At 47.3% G+C, this 18,894-nt stretch overlaps 1 protein-coding gene across 4 annotated transcripts in view; it reads left to right on the forward strand.

Annotated features, from left to right (window-relative positions):
- Nucleotides 1–18,356, forward strand: part of Epb41l4b (erythrocyte membrane protein band 4.1 like 4B) — a 147,545-nt gene extending 129,189 nt beyond the window's left edge. For 2 of the 4 annotated variants that reach the window (XM_029475977.2, XM_021160258.3), the window contains exons 23-26: nt 3,795–3,911; nt 5,994–6,065; nt 13,466–13,611; nt 17,175–18,356. In XM_029475977.2, the coding sequence (XP_029331837.1) occupies nt 3,795–3,911; nt 5,994–6,065; nt 13,466–13,611; nt 17,175–17,244 (405 nt within the window). In that variant the 3' untranslated portion in view covers nt 17,245–18,356. The remainder of the gene's footprint in view (nt 1–3,794; nt 3,912–5,993; nt 6,066–13,465; nt 13,612–17,174) is intronic. The other 2 variants (XM_029475978.2, XM_029475979.2) reach the window with 1 other exon arrangement.
- Nucleotides 18,357–18,894: the final 538 nt, after the last annotated feature.

The following is an 18,894-nucleotide window of genomic DNA, read 5'->3' on the forward strand; positions in this document are numbered from 1 at the left end:
GGAACTTGGCAGTTTGCTTTTCCCTTTGTCAGGTCTCCTTTTATTTCTGCCTCTATAGAGCAGCGCCTGTCTCACTTGCCGTTAGACAGCTCAGGAAAGAGTGGACTCAGCTCCCAAGTTCCACTGTATCAGTAACTGTGTCCACTTCAGGGTCCTGGGCTTGAGGTTGGGGTGCTGCCGTGTAAGTACAGCCCGTGCCTGGCTTGTATCCGGCCTGTTAGTAGGAGTAGAGCTTTGGGACCGCCTCATCCTGTTTCGCCCCTACAGACTTAGAAGCCAAGGCTTACACAGGGATATGCACTTGTTGCAGTTCACCCAGCAGGTTGGCACCGGGTGTAAGACTAGAACCCAAGCCTTATGGCAGGCGACTGAGTCAGGATGTATCTCTTTTTTTCCTAAGTGGTCCCTCTTCCTTTAAGCTTGCTGGGTCCCTGGACCTCTCGGCCTTATCTCCAAAGCCTAGACTTGGAGGAAGCCCTGGGATGGCCTTCAAGCCTTAACCCAAGTTGTAGCCTACAGCTGCCTTAATGAAACACAAGAATGGAGGAGAATGTATCAGCAGCCTAAGAGACTCCGCCTGCATGAGGCATGGCTTCTCAGCTGCCAAATCTATACTCTTAGCTTCTGATTGCTCTCTCTGGGTCTTTCTTCAAAAGAGGAAGGCTGTACTTTATCAGACCAGAGTGGTAAAATTCTCTGCTGATGCTTACCAGACAGGAAGTGACCTACCTCCTGGCGTCACCCCCAAGCTCACAGCCTCTGCCTAGTTCCCATGTTTCTTCTGGCTGAGAACTTCTATGGTACCTCATAACCCTCAGGACAGCACTAGAAGGAAAGGAAACTGGAGAGAAAAGACCAGAGGTTCTGGCATTCATTCAGGAATTGGTCCGTCGAGATTCTATGAGAACTAATATCATGGTATGACTGCCTAGCCTGAGCCCGGTCTCTGTGAAGTGGATTTCAAAGTCTTCAGGTGACAAAAAAAAAAAAAAAAGAGTGAAAAGTAGACTCTAGGCACACAAAGGCCTGCTTCCTATTGGGTCAGCTGGTCTACCTCTGCCTGGCAACGGATATAAACACCTGTCCCCTCTCTGATCTTGACTCTTCTCTGTGGCTCTGGTCCCTCTCTGAGCTTTGCATCTTACCAACTACTCATCTACAAGGCTACAGAGCAGGTCCAGTGTGTCCCAGCACATGGCAAGTTAGGGGAGCATGGACATGACTGGGAGACGTTGCTCTGGTCTGAGGAAGGTCACATGGGACATGGGATCAGGCTCTAGTTGGGTGTCAGGACAGGGGCTCCAATTGGCTCAGCTGCTGAGTGTTTGTTTGGAACTCTGTCTTTCCAGGTGGGCTAGACCTGAGTCTCAAGTCCAGGCTGCCATCTATCTGCCTGTGACCTCATCGTTGCTCCCAGGGTACAGGAGGGGTGCAGAGATGTCTGCTCAGTTCACTGCATTGCCACTCACAGATGCATCTAACCCACTCTTTGCATCTTTCATGGGGTCTTTGGGTGGATGGAAATCTCGGTTTGCTTTCACTTACTGTCCATCATTCTGTCCTGGGGTCATTCCGTCCAGGGACCACTGCCTCCCTAGCTCTATTTGACTAGGGACTCGGGTCTTTCCTGCTCTTTAGTCCCCGTTCCCAGCCTTGACCTGTGGAGAAGGAGCTGCTAGCTCCCTCTTTCCCCAGTGCTCAGTATTCTGGATTGTCTTTCCTTCTCTAACTGCCTGACTTTTCTCTTCCCTCCTCCAACTAGCAATGTCCTTAGGAAGCCTATGGGGGGAAAAAAAACCCTCCCATTACATTTCCATTATTATTTATCAATGCCAAGAATCTTTCCATCCCCTCAAAGAATCACATTTTAAAGCTCAAAGGACACATATATATAATAGTGTAACAAATGCAGAGAAGCCCGAAGCAAGAAAGGAAGAACTAGGAAAAAAAAAAAAAGAAATTGGCATATCCAAAGTATCCTGTAAGCCATGTAATTGATACCTTGTTCCCTGCTCATTGACTAAGAGTCAAGGGTGTGGAGTTGGTAGGAGTCTGAGAACATTCCTTTGCTTGCATTTACTCAGGTGACTGTTTAGGAAGGTCCAAAGTGTTGGAGCATTGGTCATCGCTTACCATCAAAGGCCAGTGCTGCACAAAGCCATAAGTCTTTCCTAATCACCATCTGTCCAGATTCTCACCATTTGGCGATATGGTATTGCTTGGTTATTTGTGACAGATTTTATTTCCTTCATGAAACACATGTTGAGTTCCCCGTTGCTATCAGTAAGAGCAGGGGCTTGTGTGCAGAGATTATGTGTGGCACGTCCCCAGTGTGGTTGGTTCTAGCTGCAGCATGGGACATCCTGGGGTTGGGAAGCCAGCCAACCGCCCACAGGCTTCATCGGGTAACTTCTTAAGCAGGTAGGATTTCTCCTGAGGGGCAAAGAGAGCAGGAGGAGGATTTTAAGTAGGCTGGTAAACCTTAGCCGCAGGTGACTAATACAGATTCACTTAGCTTTGAAGAAAGGACTTAGAAACAGTCCACAAAGACGGGGTGGAACCTGGGGGGGAGGTGACTTTGTGGGAACGATTTCTGCATCTCCCAAATGTGAGTGTGAAACAACGCTGTGTTAGGGAGGTTATGGTCTTGAAAGTCCCCCCTCCCTCCCCCCTCCTCCGCAGCTGCTCAGTTCCGCAGTTGTCAGAGGACAGAATCAGATAGCCGTGGAGAAGGAAGGAGGCCTGTCATTTCCTTGATCACTCTTTTTTAGTGAAAGCTACCCAGAGGCTGTGTTTTAATTCTCACTGTGGGATGCTGCCAAGTTTCCTGAGCTAAAAGATGCATGTGTTTGTTCTCTGGAGTGAGTGGTCCCTCCCTGAAGCCCACACTAACCCTTCAGCAGTCCTCTCTTCCTAACACTGAAAACGTCTTCTGTTCGCCATCCTCATCCTCACTGAAACAAGCTTTTGTACCTTTGCTGGACACATGACACTCCTGGGGCCAGGGGTAGGGGTGGGGGAGAGGGAGGTGCTGATATCCCAGAAGTGGGGCACTTTCTCTGCAGTGCTTGGTGTGTCTTCCAGCTAAGCTGCAAGGCACCCCCACCTCCAGTAGGAGCTGCCCAAACCTGGGCTCATGCGTGAGGAAAATGGGACCAGCTCTGTCTGAGTTTTGAACCCAGACAGCAGAGAGCCAGAAGGACAAAATCCTGACCTCTTCGCTTCTTAGCGGTGTAACTCATTCTTGGTGTCCTCTCACTCCCCTGCACACCCTAATCAGTCCCCTTCCTTGGCTGAGGGTGGGAAGGCACTGGGCACAGAAAGCAAACGCTCGCTCTCAAGTGTGTGGCCCCACGCCTGACATTGCTAACTCATGGCGCTGTTTGTGACTTGGCCTTGGCAATGCCTCAGAACCCTGGTGATGCTTCCTGGGGTGGGGGTGGGGGTGGGGCACTGCTCCCAGTCATACGCCCCTGGTACAAAGAGAGAGTTTGGGTCTGCCATCCCTGGGCAGGGGGTTTGGTTTGTCCTTCTGCTCATGGTTTAAAGAAGAGAGGTGAAGACCAGGGAGGAGAGAGACAGAGAGGAGGGTAATTGGTGGGACTGGCAGCGAGCAGTCCAGAGGCTAACAGCATCTAGAAAGCAGCCATGGGTGATGCTGGCTTTGAGTCGTCTGCGTTGCCAGATCCGTCTTGCACTGTGCTGTCTCTCCTTTCTCTCCCTTCTCCTCTCTCTCCTCCTGTCTTATCACCTCCTCCTTCTCCTCCCTGTTTCTCCTCCTCTCCTGTGAGCAGGCAGAGCCCGCCAGCAGCCCCCACTGTGCACACTCTCGCTGTTCTCCTCCACTCTCTCTCCCCATGAAGGAAGAGACTACTGGAGTTTGCATGTACCGTCCAATCAAAACGAGGCTGGTAGGTACCCTGGCAGGGTGGGGGCCTGCTGGGACAGGCGAGGTGACCGGCTGGAGCCCCAGGTGAGGCAGCAGGTGGATGGGCATGTAGAGGTGCCAGGCCTTCAGATAGCCCTGCTAGTGGGTGTTCTCACCCCAGGATGGATGGGGATATTTGGGGTCCACCTAGGGTTGGCCAAACCAAGTCACACACCCCTTGTTCCCACTCCTTCCTCCATAGCTCTCAAGAACCAAGAGCCAGTGGTTTTCTGGGAGCTTTGATGAGCAAGGGGAATGTATGCTCTGGTAGTCACCAGCTAAGGTCCTAAGTGTCTGCCCCATGGCAGATACAGGTTTAAACTCATCCCTGCCTTCTCCTTTCTGACATCACGACCCACTAGGGGTGCTACCCGATCGGTGATGTAAAAGGAAGTGTAGTTTTTCATCTCTGCATGCTCATCCATTGTTTCACATGTACATCACAGTATTCCTGTAGCCCATGATGTCCCTGCTCGCCTCCTTTCATGGAGCACTGTGATGTCTCTGTCTTGTTCTCATTGTCACACACCCTACATAGCCATTCATAGTCCATCAAGCAAAAGGTGTACCATGGGCCTCGGTCCCTCATGCTAGGAAGAGTGCCCCCTGCAGGTTTGTCACCATTTCAGGAACATGGAGCATTTTTGTGTCTGGGGTTTCGTTTCCTTAGGCTAGACCCTGTTGAATGATGTAGGCTGACTTTGGTTTTTGCCTCCTTCTGAAGTGGCTCTAGGGTTGGGATGTGACACCAGAACTCAGTACGTGTTCTGATGGATCAGTAAGCGTTAGGGTACGTGGGGATGTAGCTTACGCGTAAACAGCGGGAAGGCTGTTAGAGGCTACTAACTTATTTCATTAATAGCCATAAGGAAGTCCTTCCTGTCAATTCTGGTTGGCCTGAGATCTTATCTGCAGATTTCTTTTTGATATAACATTTGTCTCAGAATGCCATGTCAACCTGTTAGGTCAGGCAAAGAGAGTAAGAAAATGTACTGGGATGCTTTGGCCAAGAGCCTTTGGGAGCTTAGGGTTCATTCTGGGAATTTTGAGATATTTATTTGAACAGATTTGACTGAAAGGAAAGCAGGGTTGGGGTGAGCATCTTGGCATGTACACTGCAAGGATATTGTTATCCTCATATTGCCTGACGGCTGCTCTGCCTATTCAGAAAACGTGTTCCTGATTTGGGTCTGGTCTGCTGTGTCCCTGCTCCTCCAACCCCATTATAACAGTGGGAAAGTACCAAGGGACTGTCCTGGAGTCGGTCCACAGGCAAGAGCCCTATAGGACACAAAACCACTGTCCCTGGGTAGGGCTGGCCTCTGTGCCTGCACAGGTATATAAGGCTGTTTCTGGGCCTGAGGATTACAGACAAAGCTAGTGCCACAGTTGCCAGGCCACTGGCCCTCCAGGTATATAATGCTTCGAGTAAAGAAGCACTCTCACTTTCTAAGACCTTCAAGAAGTCAAAATGAGCAAAAAGAAAGACATAAAAGCCACGGTTACCTGATGACTGGGATGCCACCCTCACTAAAATGAGCATCCTTGTGTTGTCACATTGGGTACTTCCAAGTACCTTTCTTTCTGTTCCCAAAGGTGACAGGATTTTTCATGCTCCCGTGGACACTCCTCAAGACTTCTGCTGCTCAGAGTGCACAGGGGTTGAGCAGTGCGAGCCGTTTGGCAGGGACTGCCTTCTGACTTAGTTGGCCCCAGCAGCTGAGATGCACTCTGTCCCCAGCAGACCATTCAAATGCTTCTTGCCATTCCCATAGCTGTGGAGAAGCCCTCAGAGGTGACCCCAGGTACAGCAGGATTGCCTCCTTATCTACCTTGATGTAGCCTTTGGACACAGGCCTGCGAGACCCCATAGATGGAGTCCCAGGCGAGGCAAACGTGCCATACCATGTAACTCAGGCACAGGCAAGCCTTCCTCCTTCACTGGAGAGATGAAGCTTTCCAAACTTCCCAGGATCCTTCCTCTCGGTACTAAAGCTGCGCCATTGAAGACTTCAAAGATGTCTTCTGATCTGACGGTAACCCTTACTTCTCTCTTTTTTTGAAGATAAAAACGTTCCCAGCAGAGCCAGTGATGAACCCGTTTCCTGATCCCTTTACCACAGGACCACAGTTCCCTGTAAGTAGACACAGATGGCAGAGCTGCCTTGTAAACCTTTGCTTCCACATCGGGGAAGCCTGTGAGGGAGAGAAGTCCCAGGACTGAGGTCTGTTCTACTTTATTGAGATTCACAGAAAAGTAACCATATTAAAAGACCATACAATTGCATTTACTGTATTTATTGAATAATGATGACCTCTGTCTCCTTCCAGTAGTATTTTCTATGATGAAAAAAAAACCCCTATTTTCAATTTTTCTTTTCCACTATGTCTCCAGTGTATTAAAGACTAATGAAATTCACTAGATGTCTAGGTAAATTATACAAGACTTAGGCCTACTTCTTGGGTGTGGGTGTATTCGTGGTGTGTGTTAATATTGTGCAGGCGCACATGTGTGCACATCTGTGTGGAGACCATGGGTTGATGGTGGAGGTCTTTCCACTTTATTTGCTAGGACAAAAACTTGCCAAACCTAGAACCCACCGGTTCTACTAATCTAGCTAGCCAACTTGCCCCAGGGATCCCTGTCTCCATCTTCAGAGCTAGAATTACAGGTTGGCCATCATGTCAGTTCAGATTGTTTGTGGGTGCTGGGGATCTGAGCTCCAGTCCCCCCACATTTACATGGTAAATATCTTATCTACTGAACCATCTCGTTTAAAAAGGTTTTAGACATGTGTTTATTGTACATTGAGAATAGCCTCCCCCCCCCCCCGTCATTCCCCTCCTCAGCCCCACTAACCCTGTGTTCCCCTAGTTTCATGTCTACTTTTAGGGTCTTACTCTGTGGTCCAGGGTAGCCTTCAGTTTGTGCATCTTGCCTCTCAGCCTGTTCTGGGATTAGAGGGATGCACCTTCACACCTGGCTAACTTACAATATATTTGTATCACCCACTGTGCAGTTACTTAGTATTTCCTTCTTGGCCCTAGCCTCTGCCAGCCACCAGTCTGAGCTGCGTGTGTATGTATTCACGGATTGTGGATATTTTCCACAAATGCAACCTACTTTATAAGTCCTTTGGTGTTAACTTTTCTTCCTTCCTTCCTTCCTTCCTTCCTTCCTTCCTTCCTTCCTTCCTTCCTCCCTCCCTCCCTCCCTCTCTCTCTCTCTCTGTCTTTCTTCCTTCCTTTCTCTTTTCCTTCCTTCCTTCCTTCCTTCCTTCCTTCCTTCCTTCCTTCCTTCCTTCCTTCCTTCCTTCCTGTCTCACCAGGCTGGCCTCAAACTAGAGATCCTCCTGCCTCTGCCTCCCAAGTGCTGGGATTAAAGGTGTGTGCCTCCACTGCAGCATTTTTCACTTAGCATCATGTTTCCAGGTCCATTCGCTTTGGAGCATGACTCTACATGTCCTTTCTTTTTATGGTAGAATGCATATGCAGTATGATTTTACTGTGCTCTGTTTATCCATTGACTTATTCGTGGGGACTTGGGCTGTGTCCACTTTTGGCAACTGGAAATAGTGCTTTCATGTGCGCTGTGTACTTGTTTTAACACTTGTTTTAAGTTGTTTTGGGTTGAATCTGCATCTTGATAATGGAGTTACAGATGGATGTGCACGACAAGAACAACAAGTACTCTTAACTCTCTGCTGTCCCTCCGGCCCTTCATCGAAACATTTTCAATGGCATCGTTTCTTCCTCTCCAGGATGGCAGCAATGATTACGTCTTTTTAGCCTCCCAACCATACTTCCCTGGAAGTTTCTGCAGAAGCCCAGTCTATCGTCAGCCACTCCAGTAGCAGCAGTGGAACCCCAGGACAGTTCTTCCTCTACTTTCCTTCCCAGCCCTCCCAGGAGTCAGTTGTGATCCCTGAATCTATGAGACCTTCTTCCAAAGGTTTCTGTCTTCTCCAGAGGATCTCCAAGGGACCAGAGGTATCCCTGAGTACAGGAGTGACCTAGACGATGCTCACTGCCTAAGGAGGCTTCAGCCCTTGGCATGGAGAGATGGAGCAGAGGCTCCTTCAGGTTTCAAAGGATGGGCAGACATGAGATGGTATCTAGCCACCTCCATGTCGAGAGAAGTAGGTGCTAGAACACTCTCCCCTAGGGTCAAGAGCTCGTGCTAGGCCACTTGAGGACAGAGCTACCAGGGCCATGCCATGCTCTCCGGTACCATTGCCCTGATGCTTCTACAGTCAGCCCACCCTGCAGTTCTACTGGACACAGGTCCCCAGCTGGCAGCTCTGTTCTACTTCCCTCAGTTAGCCATGATGGGGGCACTCTGGCCTCCTGCCCAGCCTTGGCAGTGATGGGGCACACTCAAGGAAGCCCCTCCTAAGAGCTGGGGAGGGGGCACAGAAGCCGGTCAGCAATCACACTGGTGCTTTTCAGAACTGGGCAAGAGTGGCGCAAAGGCAGCCAGAGCAGCCAGAGGGAACAGCATGAAGGAGAATCCTGGAGAAGGATGGGGCACAAAACATTCAAGGGACTGCAAAGAAAGCCAGAGAACTGGAATCCAGGAAACAGGAGCCTAGGGTGGGAGAGGAGGAGTAGGAGCCAATGCTGTAGAAGCAAAGCTATGCCTGGTGCTTTCCCAGCAGCGACCAGGAAGCCGTCAGAAGCTGTTGGAGCAGGGCAGGGGCAGGGCAGGTGTTTTTAGAAAGCATCTTTGTGACTGCAGTGGGAGAACATGTGGGTCCAGACAGTACAAGTTTAGAACAATTGTCTAGAAATAAATCTAGGACAGTAGCTCAAGAGAGTGTGTGCAGAGAGCTGACCCCTGAGTGATCTTAATGGCAGAGGCGGGAGCAGTATGTGGCTGGGGAAGATACTTAGGAGGCTGGGAAGATACTAGATTGGTGAGGGAGAGGGACAGACAGCTGTCAGATTTCTGCCTTCCAGAACTTAGACAGTGGGTCCTTTCTCTGAGCACCCATCACTATGAGAAAGTCCTCGGAAAACCACCTTCAAAAGGGAAGTAGCCACCGTGGCTCAGTGTCTCAGAGGTCTCGGCAGATGGCTAGTTGGTTCCTTTGCCTGATACAAAGCTCTGGCAAATAGGGCAAGGGCAAGCAGAGGAAAGCCGCCCTCATGGCAGCCAGGGAGCCAAGGAAGGGACCTGAGAACAAGATATACCTGTCAAAGCTACGCCCCCAGTGACCCACTTCCTCCACTGAGCCCCCACTCCCCAGTAGCCCAGTCAGCTGTGAGCTTGTTAACAAGTTAGTCCCTGCCCTCAGGGTCCAGCCACACAGGACCAAGCCTTCAGCGCAGGAGCCATTCGGGTGTCCCTTTCATATGGAAACCGGAAGTTGGCCCATGAAAAGGGGCAGACCTGCATAATGATGTGTCCCCCTTTGGAAGGCTTTGACTGAAAATGAGGAACAGCTGTTAGAGAGTGCCTCTAGGCTGGGGAATAGGGAATAGTTGAGAGGGAAGACTGTGATATCCGAGCTGATTACTCACAGAAGTCAAAGACAAGGCCTCGGGCTTTCGGTTTTCTCATCCCTGCGCAAGGCTGCTTCTTCTTCTAAGTACAAGACATGGAAGCCTTCTACAGACCTCCAGACCCATCCCGGCTGGCTGCAGCTGTGAGTCCTTCAACAGCTCTGTACGAAGTTGAACTGGCAGTTGATCTGGTCCCTATGTGACCCTGAATGTTCTTAATGAATTCTTGTAGAGAACGTTGGCCCATATCAACCAAGAAACCTCTCTCTCTTTTCCCCTCTTCATCTCTGTTTTATTTTTTAATTTTTTTATTGGATATTTTCTTTATTTGCATTTCAAATGTTTTCCTCTTTCCAGGTCTCCCCTTCAGGAACCCTCTATCCGCTCCCCCTGCCTCTTATGAGAGTGTTCCCCGACCTTCCCACCCACTCCCATCTTCCTGCCCTGGCATTCCCTTACACTGGGGCATTAAACACTCTCAGGCCCAAGGGCCTCTCCTCCCACTGATGTCCAACAAGGGCATCCTAAGCCATGGTATTAGATGTCCATACTCGTAGCCTCATAGACTCAAGCCACTCTGTCTAGATTTTTAAAGGCAGCCCACCGTCTGCCTTTAAATCTCCCAGCAGAATCACAGACAGGGAGGACCCCTGCCTGCATCTGGCCCAAGTTCCTCTTCCTAACCTGATATGTTCTTCTGCTAACTGTTTTGTTCTACTGAAAGCTAATGTTTTTACTTGTTCTGTCATTTAACAGATATTTTAAGAGATAAGGGTTAGGGCTTAATAGAAAAATATTCTGCTCCTTTAAGATCCATTTTTAAGTGTGATGGGTTCCCCCACCCTCTCTACGTGGGTTGCACAGCCATAAGGAGTGCTATGAGTTCAGACAGTCAGAGGCACTGGGGCCTCTGCTCTTTAACCTACCTGTGCCTTTGCACCATCAGTGAAAATGGCCCTCAGAAGTGACCTCAGAAGCCCACCTGTCACCCAGTCACTGAAGCCATGCAACCTCTTCTTAGCCAGCTGCCGCATGAAGCAGGCCAAGCTTTTAAACAACACACAGAATTACTTTCCTGCACATGCAGCCCATCTATCACAGGCAGACTGAAGGCTCTGCTCTCTGTTCCCAGGCTGGTGGACCAGCTGCCTGCCATGTGGAACATCATCAGTCACAGAGGCGGGGGGCGGGGGGGGGGAGAACCCAGCCACACCCAGGTCCTTGAATGAAGGACACAAACACCACCAAGTTTTTATTTCCCTGGACAAAAGCAAAGCACTCGGTCACCTGCTTAAGAAAGTCAGTTAAGTTTCACCCTACTGTGTGCCTGGAAGGTGATGAGCCAGAGTGGCCCTATGAACAGCAGCAGTGACTGTCGCCTGCACAGTTCTCTGCAGCAAGCCTCATGCTCCAGACAAGAATGTGTGTTCCTGGACATACTGACACACAGAGCATTTCAGAGAGCTGCATCTCCAAAATGACATTCGCAGAGACCCAACAGCAAGCATTCAGCATTTCTCCATTTCAAACAAGCTTGTCGCTCCCTTAGGGGCAGATATAAGACACAAACAGGGGTTCTGTGCTTCTCTGCAATGACTTTTAAAGGCAGCGCATCTTCTGTATCACCACCAAGAAGAGAATTATACACTCAAAGATCAAAGCCTCTTTAGAAATCGGGGATGGGAGGGGGCCTGTAGAGATGGCTCAGCAGTTAAGAGCACTGACTGCTCTTCCAAAGGTCCTGAGTTCAAATCCCAGCAACCACATGGTGGCTCACAACCATCTGTAATGGGATCTGATGCCCTCTTCTGGTGTGTCTGACAACAGCTACAGTGTACTTACATATAATAATAAATAAATCTTATATTAAAAAAAGAAGAAGAAGAAATCTGAGTGGTAAATTTTTCCAAGAGTCAAGAATCAGCAGTAACAATAGTCATGTGTGTGTGTGTGTGCGTGTGTGTTGGGGGGGGGGTACATGTATTGTCAAAAAGGTTTTATTTATTTATTTATTTACTTTCTTTAAAGAGGAGCCTGGAGAGAAAGCTCTGAACACTGCCTGTTCTTTCAGAGGACCTGGGTTTAGTTTCTAGCACCTGTCGGTGGCTCACAACCAACTGTAACTGCAATTCCAGAGGATCCAACACTGATCTCTTGGGTACCAGTGTGCACACAGTGCACATACATACCTGCAAGCACAACATGCACTCATGCACATAAAATAATAAAAAAATCTTTAAGGACAAAAACCAAAAACTATGCATGAAAAATGACTGTTGGCCAATAGATTAACGAGAGATCGATATCAAGTGTCTTTCTTAATCTCTTTCTACCTTTTTTTAATAAATATTTATTTATTATATGTAAGTACACTGTAGCTGTCTTCAGACACCCCAGAAGAGGGCATCAGATTTCATTACGGATGGTTGTGAGCCACCATGTGGTTGCTGGGATTTGAACTCAGGACCTTTGGAAGAGCAGTCGGAGCTCTTAACCGATGAGCCATCTCACCAGCTCCTCTACCTTTTTTTAAGAGTTATTTTATTTTTATTTATATGCATGTATGAATGTGTGAGTGTGTGCCACCCACGTTTGGGTGCTTGTAGAGATAAGAGTAACAGTGCCCTCAAAGGCCAGATGATGGCATCAGATGCCCTATAGTTGTGAGCCACGTGACATACATAATGGGACCTGAACTCGGGTCCTCTGAAGAGCAGCAAGTACTCTGAAACACTGAGCCACCATCTCAGCTCCCTCCACATTATTTTCTTGAGAACATAGTCTCTTCCTAAAACTGGAACAAATCCTAAGGGATCCTTCTGTCTCTGCCTTTCCAGTGCTGGGATACAGATGTGTGCAGCTGTATCTGACTTTTCATGTAGGTGCTTGGGATTAGAACTCAGTTTCACCTGCTGGTGTGGCAAACACCTTACCAGCAAAGCCACCTCGAAGTCCCTGAGTACTGTTTTTGGTGACTTCTTGTAGCCTTAGAGATGGTTCAGCACATGTAAAGGCCTCTGGTACCAAGCTAATCACCTAAGTTCACTTGATTCCTGGAACCCACAGATAGAAGAGAACTGACTCCTGTATGTTGTCCTCTGACTTCCACATGCGTGTCATGTCACACCACACACACACACATACACACACATACACACACAAAACAAACAATTACTTACTGGGTGACCTCAACTGGAAATTTTGAACCAGTGCTTCTCAGCCTTCCTAATGCTGTGACCCTTTAGTACAGTTCCTCATGTTGTGGTGACCTGGACCATAAAATTCTTTTTGTTGCTACTTTGTAACTGTAAATTTCTATAGTTATGAATCATAATGTAAATATCTGTATTTTCTGATGGTCTTAGGTGACCCCAAAGGGGTCGTGACCCACGCAGGTTGAGAACCACGGACTTAAACTCTCTAAGATTCATTTTTCTTTTCCAGAGAAGCAGTTCGAAGATCTACACTGCTCTATCTTTTAACGTCATGAAATAAAAATGCTTGTTTATTTACTTATTCTCATGCTCATGTGACTGTTGGCATGAGTTTCTGTGCATCGTGTACATGCAGTACCCACGGAGGCCAGCATAAGGCATCAGATCCCCTGGGAAATGGAGTTGCTGATGGTTGTTAGTCACCATGTGGGTGCTGGGGATTGAACCCGGGTCCTCTGCAGTAAGTGCTCTTAACTGCTGAACCATCTCTCCAGCCCCCCAAATCAGAATGTTTACAAGATATAACACAACAATGTCTGAGTGCCATGTCTTGCCTTTTCTGTGGTACCCACAAGAGTGACATGTCCTCCGAAGGATGGTTTCTGAGATGCAGTGACAGTTGATCTCTGTCTTAAAAGGTTGTCCAGAGGTAATGTGTGGAAAGTGCTTAGCTTGGTGTCAGGCGCAGAGAAAGATCAGTTAAGTGCGTGATGACTTCAGCTATTATGAAAATAAGAGCAGTTGAGTGAGGCCGGGGATCGGCTGACACATGAAGATGTGCCTGGAGATTGATCTCTTGTTTCTCCTTCCTCTCCAGGCAGACTTTAGAGAGAACAAATTACAGTGTTGTCCTGGCCAGTCTTCCCCGTTGATTCCAACAGTGACCCTGCGGCCACTGACAGAGACTGTGGCCACAGTACAGACCATCTACACCTCCCGGAAGCCCGTCTCTCTGGCAGCCAGGTGAGTCAGATAAGTAACAGGGAGCCAGGCCTAGACTCCAGCTCACCTCGTCTGTGACTCTATAAGCCCACATTCATTCTTGTGTGTGTGTGTGTGTAGATGTATGTATTGTATATACATGTTCATGTGTGCACATATATGTGAGAGTGCACATCCATATGTATATTTATGTGTATGGAAGCTAAAGATCGACATCGCATGGTATCAGCTGCTTTCTATCTTATTTTTTGAATACATTTCAACTTATTGAAATGGTTCCAACGCATTGAAACTAGAGTTCATGAATTCAGTTGGGCTGGCTGGCCAATGAGCTCTAGGGCTCTGCCTCTTTCTACTTTGCCAGCTCTGGGATCACAGATACACACGTAATCACTAAGCCAGGCTTTACCTGAGGGCTGGGGATCTGAACTCAAGTCCTCATCCTTCTGTGGCAAGAGTTTTACACAGCGAGCCATCTTCCCAGCCCCTTCCGTTCATTCTTCCATTCATTTATCCTGTAAGGAACGGTCTCTAAGGAGTACACTGGGTCCTAGGTGCTAGGGTTGAATAGTGAGCTGGAGATAAAGTCCTACCCTATGGGAGTTTGCACTTTTGTGCGTGAAGGCTAGAGAAGCAGAAAAACAAATGTGTGTGTGTGTGTGTGTGTGTGATGTGTGTGTGTGTGTGATGTCAGGGGCAAGGAAAAAATTGAGACTGTGAAAAGCAATTAGGAAAGGTTGGGATGACCTCATTGAAGAGACCTGAAGGTGGCAGGGAGCAGGTTGCAGATAGTTGTGGAAGACAGGCTTGGCAGAGGGACTTGCCAGTCCTAGGTTCCTGCACTCGGGCATGCCTGGCATGATTAAGCAAGACTAGGGGTGCAGGGTGGTCATGAGAAAAGCTTGAGGAGACCAGTGACTCTAGACAGTGACAGGAAAAGAAAGGGGGGAGAAATAGCTAACCTGCCTCAGAGCAGCCTCTTGGCTCTGGAGAATGGAGGGGTCAGTGACCCGGGACAGGAATCCTCAGGAGAGACGGTCGTGTCTTTTCTGGGAACAGGCAGGGCTTTTCCAGCTTTCTGTGTTCCTTTTGTGATCTGTATTTCCAGCCATGGGGGCAAGCAGGTATTTTTAGCCTTAAAGTCAGGGAGAGACTGGGCAAATCTAGGCCAAGTCAACCCTCTATTGACGTTCTGGACAAAACACTTCTTAAATGATCAGTGTGAGAAGCTGAGCAGACTCTGGTCTCAAAGATAAGGCAGAAAAGAAGACAGATGACAGCTTTTCCATCATCCAGCCAGTCCCCCATCAGATGCCTTCTGGCCCAAATAAAGTCAGGGTTTCTACCAAGAGACCTTTTTAGAGTGTGTGTGTGTGTGTGTGTGTGTGTGCGTATGCGCATGCGTGTGCTCGTATATGTATGTATTTGTGTGTGTGCAGGAGCATGTGTGGAGCCCATGGACAACCTTGGGGGTCATCCTCCAGTACATCATGTGCCTGTTTAAGATACAGCCTCTCACTGGCCTCTGGTACTCACTAGTAATTAGGCTAGTTTGGGTGGCCAGGGCGCCTCAGGGAGCCTTCAGTCTCCCTCCCCTGTGGAAGTGTGTCTGTGTGCTATGTCTGGCATTCTTACTTGGGGATGGGACTCAGGTCATTGTGCTTACAAGACAAACACTTTATACCCGCAGCCCCAGCCCCACTTCCAGCCCAAAAGAAGTCCTTAAAAGGTAGCCTTGTCTAGCATCATCACCATAACCCGTGTCAATAGGCCAGACTATGTGGGGGCTCGTTGGCCATGGTTCCTTCCTGGGTGAGATTATTAAAGTTATTCCATGCCTTTAAATATATACATTTTATTTCCTGGCTGGAGCAATGGCTTACAGTTAAGAGTGCTTGCTGTTCTTCCAGAGAACCTGAAATCTGTTCTCAGTACTCATTTTGGGTAGCTCACACAGCCACCTTTAACTACAGCTCTAGGGGATCTGGTCCCCTTTCTTACCTCCTTGGACATCTGTACACATGTGGCATATGCACACAAAATAAAAATCAAAATAAATCATTACACACGCAGACACACATACACCCACACCTTGTAGGTCCCTTCTAGTGGCATATGCCCATAGTTCCTACAACTTGGAAGTCAGAGCTTGGAGAATTGCCAGGGGCCACAAGTTCAAGACTAGCCTAGGCAACCCTGTCTTAAAAGGGAGAGCAAGAGAGATGAAGAGAGGGGGAGGTATTCATCATTTTGAAGAGGAAGATGAATAGGCCACACACCAGAACATTTATCTAAGAGACGTGAGACTATGTGTTCCAATCAAGCAAAGTATACACACACACACACACACACACACACACACACACACACACACAACTACTCATATGTGTGTATTTATTTAACCAGTAGAAACAAGATCTGCAACTTTCTTAGGTACTTTTCTGTTGCTGTAATAAAATGCTACAACTAAAGGCAACTTAAGGAAGAGAGAGAGTTTATGGCTTATGGTTCCAGAGGGATAAGAACCCATCATAGCAGGGCAAGGCACAGCAGCAAGCAGCTGTCAAGGAAACAGGAGAAGGAAGCCAAGAGCTCACGTCTTTGTCTTTAATTGGGAGCACAAAGCAGAGAGAGTGACTTGGCAATAGGGTGAGACTATGTCTCCTCAAGCTTGCCCCCAAGAATGGAGTCACACTTCCTCCAGCAAGGCTGCACTTCCTAAACCTCTTCCGACAGCGCCACCAACTGGAGTCTTAAGTGTTCAATATCTGAGCCCATGGAGGACATTCTCATCAGAACCACTACAGGGGAATAGTCAACAGAACTTGGGACCAAGAAGTCAAACGCAGCCCCTCGAAGCAGCCAGTTTGCAACTCACCCAACCTCCCTTTGCCCTTCTATCTTCTCCTTCCTCTTATCTTACTCATTACACACAGCACATTCTTTGTTAAGGCCTTACTTTGGATATTAACCAACACAAACTCGAGAAAAACAATTTACATAAAATGAATTTAAAAGCACAAGTGAAAGAAATCTAACCCTCCCCTACCCCCAGGCCACCAGAAGGCTCCAGAGATAGAATCACTTGCCAAGAAAGCCTGGTGACTTCCGTTTTATTCTTCAGTAGAGAGAAACAGTTCCTGAAAGGTGACCTTGACTTTCATATGTGTATAATGGCAAAATGCATCTATGTGACAGGATCTCTCTACGTAGCCCTGGAACTCAAGCTCACAGCGACCCACTTGTGTCTGCTTCTCAAATGCTAGAATTAAAGACATGTACCACCATGCCTAACTAAGCTAAGTTTTTTAATGTTAAAAGTTTTCCAACCCTTCAAGAGACATTCACTGAGCAGTTGTGAGATGATAGAGATGAATGACAGCAAAAGAGTCCCTCGAGGAACGCCCCCTCAGGGTGGGGAGGGAAACCCCTCAGGAGCCAGGCAGTTTACTCTCACTGTACTGCAAGCCAATGCAGGGCATCCCAGTAGAGCCTAAGAAGTCCAGTTTAGGATGACATTTAGGTTCTGCCCACACCTGAAGACATCGAGGCTTTTTCTTACGGCTTTGTCCCTTGCTTCTCAGTGCAGAGACGCTCCGGCAGGAACTGGAAAGAGAGAAGATGATGAAAAGATTGCTGATGACCGAACTGTGACACTCCACCCTTGCTGCCTGGAGATGGCATGGTGCCTTCGTCCGCTTCCTTTCCTCGGGCTCGGTGGTGTGCTCACTGCGGCACGACATACAGATGTGTGCTCTGTTTGCCCAGGTCTCCAGGGTTAGCGGAAGCCAGCTTCCGGCTTGACTTCGTTGGAAAAGTTATTTTACGTCTCCTGAGCACGAGAGCTTTTTCTACTGCTCAATGCAGTGGAGACAGGGTTTGGTAGGAAGTTTCTAGAAGAAAGGGGATTTCTATTCAGAGGTACCTGTGTGTATCTGTTAGTAACCGCAGGGACTAACGCAGCACAGAGTCCTCCGCTTACACTCTCAACGATGTGACTTTTTTTAATGACATTTGCACCAAGCTTTGGCTGTTTGTTAAATGGGTCATTTTATGAGAGAATAAATTCTTTACTGCTGGTTTTCCATTTACACTGAATAATACACAGATCTTATAAAGTTATTTATTTTTATTCAGACATGAATAGATGAAGGGGAAAAAGTTGCATATTATACAACTGAAAATATTTCAGCTTAACCTGAAATACAATTGATTGTGTGAACTCGTTGGATACAAAACAACTTTGGATAAATGGAATTTATCTTTGAGGCCCATATAGGAAATTCTAACTTATATTGTCTAAAAAAATCTTTACAGGGTCAAGATGACTCAGGATCAGAAAGATTCATTTGACTTTCCATAAAGAAAAAGATTTCTAAATTCCATCCACTCTAACCATGTTGATAGGATCTGACCTGGAAGAAACTTAACTCCCTTTTTATATAGTTTCAAGAAATGTGTTTTTAAATTTTTATTATGCACTTGAATAACTTTGCAGGAGTTAAGGAACCCCTACCCACAGCTCGCTGTAAAGTTCTCCCTGCGCACAGATAAGCTGTTTTTACATAGCTGTGCTCAGCGCTGACATTCCCTTTGTTACATTTCTTTACACATCTCCTTATTAGACAGATACTTTCACTAACTTAAATGTCTTTATATTCACATGACACAGTTAACCTCACTTCTCCCCACTAATAGATATTTGAGTTATATGCAAATTTTCACACTTATAAATAGTGCTGCTATGAATGTCTTTGTAAAAAAATATATATAAATAAATAAATATATCTATAAAATCCTTCTCTTGGATTATTCCCTCCGGAATATCTCCAAAGAGGGATTACAAGGTCAGAGAGCATGAAGTATTTTATAGCTCTTGTTTTATATTGCCAGATTGCTTTCTAGAAAGATCCAATCTTTGGGTTGGAAGGACCTTAAAGGTCGTCTCATTTAAACTTCCCCTCCTCTGAATGCTTGAATCCCCTTTACAATTTATAATGCCACCAGCAATGTATAAGCATTTCTATTTACCAATAGCTCTGCCAGTACTGAGTTTTGCTATTCTAATTTATTTTATTTTTTGCTAGTTTAATAGATGTGTATAGTTAGTCTTGAGAAGCTGTCTGGTTTGATGAACTGCTAGCAAGGCTGAACACTTTTCCGTGTGATGAGTTACGAGCTGTGTTTTCTCGTATGTAAACCGTCCACATCCATTTCTTATGACTGCTTGGTCAATAGAACCGATCACGCCGTACCTTTGTACCAGAACTGTATTTTTATGTTGTATTGTAGTTTGCCTTCTCC

Source organism: Mus caroli, unplaced genomic scaffold (genome assembly GCF_978045245.1).
Source record: "Mus caroli unplaced genomic scaffold, Mus_caroli_1 scaffold_6, whole genome shotgun sequence".
In the NCBI taxonomy this organism is placed as follows: Eukaryota; Metazoa; Chordata; class Mammalia; order Rodentia; family Muridae; genus Mus; species Mus caroli.